Raw genomic sequence first — 9,486 nt, 5'->3', positions numbered from 1 at the left:
CCTTCCTTCCTTCCTTCCTTCCTTCCTTCCTTCCTTCCTTCCTTCCTTTCTTTCTTTCTTTCTTTCTTTCTTTTTTTCTTTCTTTCTTTCTTTCTTTTTCTTTCTTTCTTTCTTTCTTTCTTCTTTTTTGTTTTTTGTCTGAGAATGTATTGATTTCTCTGCCATTCTTGAGGAATATTTTTGTGGATAAAGGATTCTGGATTGACCATTCTTTTCTTTACCCACTTGACAAATGTTGTGACACTCCCATTTGGTTTTTGTGATTTCTGATGGGAAATCTGCTGTCATTTACATTGTTTTTTCCCTACAGGTGAGCTGTCATTTCTCTCTTGCTGCTCTTAAGAATTTTTTCTTTCTTTCTTTTCTTTTTTAGTTTTCAGAAGTTTGATTATGATATAACTTGGTGTAGATTTCTTTGATTTATCCTATTCGCAGTTAACCCAGCTTTTTAAGTTTGTAAATTTATGTCTTTTGCCAACCTTGGTTAATTTTTAGCCCTTATTTCTTTGAATTCTTGTTTAGCCTCACATTCTCTCCTCTCCTTCTGGGACACAGATGAAATATTAGATATTTTGTTGGAGTCTCAAGTTCTTGAGGCTCTGTTATTATTATTGTTATTATTTTAAAGATTTTATTTATTTGTCAGAGAGAGAGGGAGAGAGAGCACAAGCAGGGGGAGCGGCAGGCAGAGGGAGAAGCAGACTCCCTGCTGAGCAAGGAGCCCCATGTGGGGCTCCATCCCAGGACCCTGGATCATGACCTGAGCCGAAGGCAGACACTTAACTGACTAAGCCACCCAGGCATCTCTCTGTTATTATTTTTCAAGTCTGTTCTCACTTTGTTGTTCAGATTGAGTAATTTCTATTCTATCTTCTAATCAAGTTTCCTGATTCTTTTCTCTATCTTCTTCATTGTGCTGTTAAGGCTCTTCCTGTGATTTAAAATTTTTATTTATTGTATTTTTCAGTTCTAAAATTTCCATTTGGTTTTTCTCTATGTCTCCTATTTCTTTCCCGAGACCTGCTATTTCTTTGCTGAGACTTACTATTTTTTTCATTCGTTTGAAGCATGTTTATAACTGCTCACTGAAGTATTTTTATGATGGCTGATTTAATTTTTTTTCAGACAATTCTAACATCTGTGTCATATAGGTGTTGGTGTCTGTTGATTGCCTTTTTCCATTCAAGTTGAGAATTGGTATGATAAGTGATCCTTGTATGCATCCTGGACATTGGGGGTATTATGTTATTGGACTCAATTTTATTTAAATCTTCTGTTTTAGCAAGTTTTCTGACACTGCCTTGCTGGGGAAAGGAAGATGCCACCTTGTTACATCACGTGGGAACAGAAGTCCGTGTTTACTACTTGGCCTCCATCAAAACTTGGTGGGGCAGGGGTGCCTCATTATACTGCTGAGGGAGAAAGTTCAGGTTGCCCACTAGGCGTCTGCTGATACCACTAGGGTGAGAGAGAGCCATTTTGTTACTATTCCCTTACTGGCATCACGGGGGAACAGGGATAAAAGTTATGCCTTCCCTACTCGGCTTTCTCTGAACCATTTTGGAGGGGGAGTGGAAACCGAAGCTTCCCACATGGTCTTTGTCAATGGGATGGCCATGGCAAACAGCAGGTTTTTCAGTCCTGGCTGTTGGCTGGGGTAGGTCAGTTATTATCTAAACATTTTTTTCTTACTGGGCTGTCCCTTTCTTGTTCCTTTGGCTAGAGAGAGCAGGCTTTTATTGTCCAAGATTCTTTTATTGTCCAAGATCCTTGGAGGCTTTTATTGTCTTTTTTTAATGTAATTTCTTTTTTTTTTACTTTTTATTTTATTTTATTTATTTTATTTTATTATGTTATGTTAATCACCATACATTATATCATTAGTTTTTGATGTAGTGTTCCATGATTCATTATTTGCATATAACACCCGTGCTCTATTCAGTACATGTCCTCTTTAATACCCATCACCAGGCTAACCCATCCCCCCACCCTCCTCCCCTCTAGAACCCTCAGTTTGTTTCTCAGAGTCCATAGTCTCTCATGGTTCATCTCCCCCTCCGATTTCCCCTTATTGTCTTTTCTTACTGGCATTTACAGTTTAACAACTTCTCCAGCATCCAGGATAGGCTAATACTAGGAGGAAGAAAACATAGGGAACTCACTGCTGTCATTCCTCAGCTCCCAAGATCTCCAGCCAGTCTGCCCACTTTTTCTCCACCTTTCAGTCTTCTTATGCAGGTTTTATGTATAATGTCCAGAGTTTTTAGCTGATCTTAGTGGGGAGGAATAGAGATAAGTGGATCTACCCCATTTCATGCCAGAAACGGAAATGATCATGCATTTTTAATTTATTTTTTACTCCAGTTTGCAGGTCAGAGCATAGGAAAGATGATGAAAACAAACAAAAAAACTCCACCTGATTACTTTTCATTTTGTTCTTTTTCATCTTACCTGATTTTCCAAGATCCGCATTTCTTTACTTTAATCCACATGTCTACTTCAGCTCTTGTTTGCATATACCATGTTTGGGAACCTAATAAAGAGTTCAAGGGACTGGGATGGGTGGGAGATATGATTATTGAGGGACCCAACACCAGAATAACAACTTTGAATTTTTGGCTCTGGAAAACAATTTGAAGTATTTAATTAACAATGATGATGATTAGGTGATTTGTCCAAACATATAGTGAATGTGAGGTATGGAAGCAGAAGAGTTACTGGAAGTTGGGGCAGAGTAGAACTATGTTGTATGGAACTGTGTAGATGACAAAAGAGGATGGGACCAGTGAAGCATGACCATCCCCTGGGGCTCACCCTCAGGGGCTGCTTCCAGCTCATCCACCCGTTTCTAGGTAGATTTAGCAGGACAGTCTTTCCTCAAGATGTGCAGCATTTGCTGCACATCTAATATGTTCAAGACTCCGTAGAGTTAGATAAAAGGACATCTGAGATGTGATTCTTGTTCTCAAAATCATATAGTATGGAAGCTTCCCATTTTGTGGATTCTTTTTTCAAATTATTTATCTCCTATACTTCACATGCCCTTTCAGAGAGCAATTTTACCAGAGAGAGGGAGCATTAAAAAACAAAACAAAATGAAACAAAACAGAGAGAGAAAAGCCTCCCCCATCACAGCCTGAAGCAGCTCCAGGGGCAAGCATTAACCTGAATTCTAAGATAGTGCAAAGTGTGTCCAGGTACCCTCCCAGTCATTGGGTGGCTTCCCTGGCACACTCCACACATGTGACACAGCTCAGGGAGAAGCCAGGCAGCTTGTGACAGCTTTACCAGTTGAAGAACATCTGGCTGAGCAGGCAGCAGCCGGCAGAGACAAAGCTCAGCTGATTGTGATCTTTAGCTTACCTGGGCAGTGACACATTCAGGTCCGCAGGAGGTGACAGTTTCAGAGGCAGGGTATGATGTCCAGGAGAAATGTCCTCAAAATCCTCTGCATTGGTCTGGCTCTGGTTATTGCCACCGATGTCCTCCTGGTATTTTATACCAGGAGGACATTAGAAAAGTTGGTTTGGGGAAATCTCCAAAAGCAGCTTCATTTGCCTTCGTCTGAAAGGAACAAGACAGTGATAAAGAGACTCTCTCATGTGGAGGTGGATTTGCGGCATCTGAGTAAGTTTATAATATCAACTTGGAGGGATGGTGTGTGTGTGTGTGTGTGTGTGTGTGTTTAGGGACACTTAGAAAAAAGGGGCATGGAAGAAATAATGAATGAGAGATCACATTCTTTTTCTCAGTTGCTCAATTAAGCATCTGATATTGAATTCTATCCCTCCAAATGGGAGGTAAGTGAGAATTAGTGGGAATCAGAGCAAGCAGTTGAGGGGAGTGGAGCAGGATATGTCTATGTGAGTGGTGTGTGGGTACACTTGCACACATACATGATCACAGGTACATGCATGTAAGCAGGGAGATTGAGGCTCAGTATAAAAACCCCTGAGAGGGCAGGAGCTGTTAAACAGAGGTGACAAACTCTGGGGCAAAGGCCTCCCTTCCAGGTTGCTGTGAGTTCCCATGAGGAATTAATGGGGACTTGTTAGAGGACCCAAGATTGAACCCTGACATGGCCATGATCAACAAGTGCTTATCTCTCTCAGCCATAGACTCTGGATCTATAAATGGAGATGAGAGGTTACCTGCTGGATCTCATACAGTTGTGAAATATATGCAGAAAATGTTCTGTAGACTGATGTGTATCACATTTTAATCTCTCTCTTTTTAAGTTGAGGTATAACCGACACCTAACATTATGTTAGTTTCAGGTATACAGCATAATGTTTCAATATTTGTATATATTGTGAAATGATCACCATAATAAGTCTAGTTAACATGCATCATCCCATAGTTAAACAATTTTATATGCAAATACAGGATTAACTATAGACACCATGCTGTACATTATATCCCATAACTTATTTATTTTATAACTGGAAGTTTGTACCTTTTGACGCCCTTTACCCATTTCACCCACCTCCCCCATGCCCTGCCTCTCGCAACTACCAATCTGTTCTCTGTATCTATGAGCTCATTGCTCACCCCACTCTTTTTTTTAAATTCCACATATAAATGATATCATACAGTAGTTGTCTTTTTCTGTCTGACTTATTCAACTTAGCAAGATGCCCTCAAGATTTCCCAAATTTTAACTTCTTCACATGAATTCTGGGGTTTTTAAAATTTCTTTTCTGGGGTTTATTTTTGATTCTGGCTCACCATGAAACTCTAATCCCTCTGAATTTTATGTGTCTCAGGATCTGACTCCAGTGAGGGGCACAGCTGTGCTTCCTCTGCTCCCAAGTGAGAGGGATCTAATGCTTGTGCCCCTGAAGGGAAGTATTGAATGTGTGAGCAGGGAAGTGACTGCACAGACATGAGAGTGTGTGCACATGGGAGCTGGAGATGGGGAAAATCCCTTCTATAATGAGAACTGAGCATTGTCAGGGTTCAGGGTGAGGCCAAGGGATAGAGAGAAGGACAGACAGGAGAAACAAAAGGAAGAGTTTAAATGGAGACTGGAGGAAAAAGGGAAAACAAGATGAGGGAGAGAGAAAAAGCACCATAGCACCGTCTACATCCTCCTTCATAAGATGCATCATATTTTATTGTGGTACAAGTTTCTGGAGGGCAAATTTCATAAGGGCTTGTTTAGTGAGTATTTTATAGAGTGTCTTACCACTCTATTCCCTGTACCTGGCATGTAGAAATTATTAATCAATGAATAAATGAATGACTGTGGGAAGGAGAAAACAGAAGACAGGCAGACAAGGATGAAGGGAAGAGGGGTACAAGGCAAGAAAGTAGATGAAACACAGAGAAGATTGTAAGATCCAGGAGCCCTGGCTTTGAGCACACCCCAGTGGGTTAACATTAACTATGCAAATGTGCTTAGTACAGCTTCACCAGAGGATTCCTGTGTACCTAACCAGTCACCATCACTCTGGGGCAGAGCACCCAGACCACACCAGGACTCTCTCACCCAATCCCAGGGTTCATCCTATTGGCTCAGGCTCCTCTGGCCTTAAAATAGTAGGACTTCTGCCTCAAGCCTGACTACTCTTTCCTTCAGCTGGGACAAAGTATGCCTTGAGAGCCACCCAGAACCATTGGGTGTACTTCCCCTGCTTTCTTTGCAATGACCAGTTCCTTTTCTTGTTATTCTCAGTGCTTCCCCCTTTATTCACTCTAAAATGATATGGTGTCAGGGACTCCCTACCACCTGAGATGAATTTCAGAATGTCTTCTGGACTCTGTTTCCAGATCACAAATGCTCTTCTTTCCTAAAGGGCTTCCTGAAATCAAAAGCCTGTTCAATTACCAATCATCGAGGTTGCTCATTGCCTCCAAAAAGATTGACAAAAGTCATAAGTCAATAAGGATGTCTACACAAATTATGTAAACTATCAAGAACAAAAGCAAACATGTGATGATAATTGTGGGAGGGGTTGATGACCCTAAACTAATTTGATGGAACCTCCCTAAGGATACTTTAAAGTCCCACCACAAAGACAACATTGGGTGTGCCCCCCTTGGGTTCTGGAAAGTTTCAGTATAGTCATGGGGACAGTCTAGTGACACTGTATTCATCCTGATGGACTCTGCACTTACATCCTCAAATTAATTCTAGAGTGTCTAGGCCCAAACAATTTCCCATTGACAGCATCAATGAAAGAGAAAAATCAGATATTCCCCAAGAGGAGTGTAGGGGAATTCAAAGGCACAGAGATCCCAAGACCACCCTATGACCCTCACATACTTAGTATAGAAGAGTTTGAATAAAAAATACTATTCAACTTGGGAAACTATAAAAATTCTGCTCTCATTTTTATTTTCCACTGGAGCAAATATGCTTGGTACTCACATGAGCCTTTTATAAAAGACCAACAATTTATTTTTCTTACCAAGTTTGCTTTGACCATCCTGTCTTTGCTTTAAGCTCTTCCCTGGTTGTTTCTCCTTCCCTTTGGGCCAGTTTAATGCCACCTTCTAAACATGTCCTCCTCTAAGTTGAAGAGACTTTCCTGTTTCCTTTTTAGGGGCTGTATATTTAGCTGAAATTCAGTCCATGTTCTGCTCACCAAGCCATGTGCTGTGGCATGGAGCTGCACCTACTCAGAGGAAATTCACACAATAGGACGGTCCCCTCATCAAGCAGGTGCCCCTGGACTGTAATTATCCACAGATTTTCTTCTAACCTGTAGGAAAGTACTAGATGGGCTAGAAGGTGATCCTATCAGTCTGGTTGGAATTTAGAGAGTTTAGGGAGAATTAGTAGGAACTAAGTGAGTCCTTATGGTGGAATGCCTTGATTATCATTTTGGGGTTTAGTGCTGAGGAGTGTCATAATCCATTTTGGGCTTGGGAAATATTAATCTGATCTAGGTTTGGTCTAATGGAGGAGAGTCAGAAGTCTGTCACAGTAGCCCTTTACCTCATTATGAAAACCTGACTGCCCTCTTTCCTCTGCTAACATTTCTCTGGCTGACCTCTCTGACGAGTTTTCTCACTCCTTACAGACTTTGTAATGGCTCCTGGTTTAGTTTTTGTCTCTGCCCCCAATCCTGTTATCCCCCTGGGTGATGCAGTATCATCATTTAATACCTTGTCCTTTCCATCTGTGAAGTTCTTTACCTACATCCCACCTCACATTTCTATGGTGTATTCTGGACTTTGTCACCTCCCAGAATTGTTCACCTTAGAAATGACAAACTCATGCTGTCCATTCCTGATTGCAACCTCATGACTACAATACATCCATCGAACTTTTCTCTATAACAGTACTATTTCTCCAACTCTGCTCTTTGCAATATCTACAACTCCATTGCACACTTGTTCTGTTGCACCCACCTAAGAACCTCCCCACACTGTGTGAAATCAGTTGATCACCTTCTCTGTGCCTTCACTCAAGTGCTTGGTACTGCTGAAAAAATTCTCATAACTGAACCACTACAAATTCATTGTCACTTGCCTCAGCTGACCCTCTCTGGTCCCACGGTGCTTCTGTGTTTCAGAAATCAGGTCTTACTCCAATTTCTTATCATAACAATTTAAAAAGTTTCTCACTTTTCTTAATCCCCTTCCTCAGTTCTCCCCACCCCTCCCCCAGAAGAGGAAACAGAAAACAGAATTGATAGCCAAATTTTATTGTGTGCCAGGCTCTGTCCTTAGCACTTTATATGTAGTAATCCACTTAGTTATCACAGAAACCCTGTGAGGTACTTCGCAAATCTAAGACCAAGAAGAGAAATCCCTTGGCCAAAGTCACACAGGTAGGAAGGTGTAGGGCTGCCTGGCTAAGGACTTTTAACATTGATGTGGTAAATTGTTGGATAGGATCAGCCTGTCTTGTCTGGCACTCTCCTTAGCAACTAGCCAGAGAAGATTCTCAATAAGTCTATGGTGAATCAAAAATCCAGATAAGAGTCAATAGGGAATTGGGTGGGAGTGGAATGAAAAGAAAAGGATGAATTCTATCCGGAAGAGGCATACTCCACACATAGGCAATTGAATGGAGGTAGGGAAACAGAGTCAAAGGAGACCTGAGTTTTGGTGGTTGGGTAGGTAGGAGAAGAGTGGTTACCATTTGTAGAAATAGGGAGGTAACCTCAGGAGATTTGGGGGGAAGGTGATGAGTTCAGTTGTTAAGGAATTTGGGGAACTCGGGAAACAGCAAAATGAGAGACATGTCCAATAGACACTTGAGATGAAAGTGATGATGATAATGATGACCAACATTGACTGAGTATTTATTAAGTGATAGGTACAATTTTAACTGCTTTATGTATACAAACTCATTTAATTCTCCTCAAAATCTATGTAGCAAGTGCAGCCGTGATTATCCCCATTCAGAGAGGTTAAGATGCTTTTCCTTAGGCCATGCAATTGCTAGCTGGCAGAGGTGACTTTCAAAATCAGGCAGTTTGAATTTAGAACAGCAGATTGTGTGTTGGGGGTGATAGTGGCCTTGAGTTGAAAGGCAAAGCCTTGGGGATAGATGAGATCACCAAGGACAGGAGGGGACAGAGGACAAGGAGTGGGGTAATATTTGGGGGACAGGGCAGAGGTGCTTGTTGGATCCCATCTGTAATTCTATGGTGCAGAGAGTACTCACTGAGAGAAAAATGATGGCAGCATGGCCAGCACAAGCTGAGGTGAACCTAGGTGGGGGCAAGTGGCAGAGTCAGGTAAAACTGGTTTGTTTTTCTTCTGTTGATGATATTCCTAGCTGAATGATCATGTGCCCAGGCTCCAGGATGGAGCTATACCTTGGGCCTTGTATCTGGAGACAAGGCCACTGGTTTGGATGGCACTGAGGAGAAGATATATTTAGTATTAAAATCAGACTCAGCTAAGCTGGCTCTCTGTGAGATACTAATAGATTCTCCTTCCTTTGGGTAGGGAGATGGTAAGTCCTGGTTTGCCTAGAATGGTCCTGCTTTACACCTGTGGTCCTGGTGATACTTGTTATGTAACTATTAATAGCACCCCATCTACTCTGAAAAGTGTCCAAATTAGATAGATTAATTATATTTTCATCGCTAATTTAGGGGAATTGTGTTTTTGAGTGGATTGGCAGGCAGAAGCACTTACATTGTAAGTAATTACTTCCTTTTTCTCTTTCTCTGTGGAGTCCACAGAATTGAGCTTGAGGTACATATGGTGAGACTCTCCAAACAGAAATCTTATAGGGTTGTTGTAAAGGTGACATAAATAATGGATGGAAAAGTGCTCTGAAATTTGGAGGCCACTTCCCAAAACTATTGCTATTGATGTCATGGATCCTAGAAGCCCTCTTCTATATAAAAGAGTCCTGTCACTGGTTTCTTTTCTTCTTCTTTTTCTTCCTTCGATCCTTCCTCCTCCCCTCCCCCTCCTCCTCCCCCTCTTCCTCCTCCTCTTCCTCCTCCTCCTCCTCCTCCTCCTCCTCCTTCTTCTTCTTCTTCTTCTTCTTCTTCTTCTTCTTCTTCTTCTTCT

The 9,486-nt window shown here is 41.5% G+C and overlaps 1 protein-coding gene across 1 annotated transcript in view; it reads left to right on the top strand.

Annotated features, from left to right (window-relative positions):
- Positions 1–3,416: 3,416 nt before the first annotated feature.
- The window catches only part of GALNT8 (polypeptide N-acetylgalactosaminyltransferase 8), a 44,266-nt gene continuing 38,196 nt past the window's right edge, over positions 3,417–9,486 (top strand). The window contains 1 exon segment of the mRNA XM_021690419.1: positions 3,417–3,627. Within this exon segment, the coding sequence (XP_021546094.1) occupies positions 3,417–3,627 (211 nt within the window).

Source organism: Neomonachus schauinslandi, chromosome 5 (genome assembly GCF_002201575.2).
Source record: "Neomonachus schauinslandi chromosome 5, ASM220157v2, whole genome shotgun sequence".
Classification (NCBI taxonomy): domain Eukaryota; kingdom Metazoa; phylum Chordata; class Mammalia; order Carnivora; family Phocidae; genus Neomonachus; species Neomonachus schauinslandi.
This window is presented reverse-complemented; position numbering and strand designations above follow the sequence as displayed.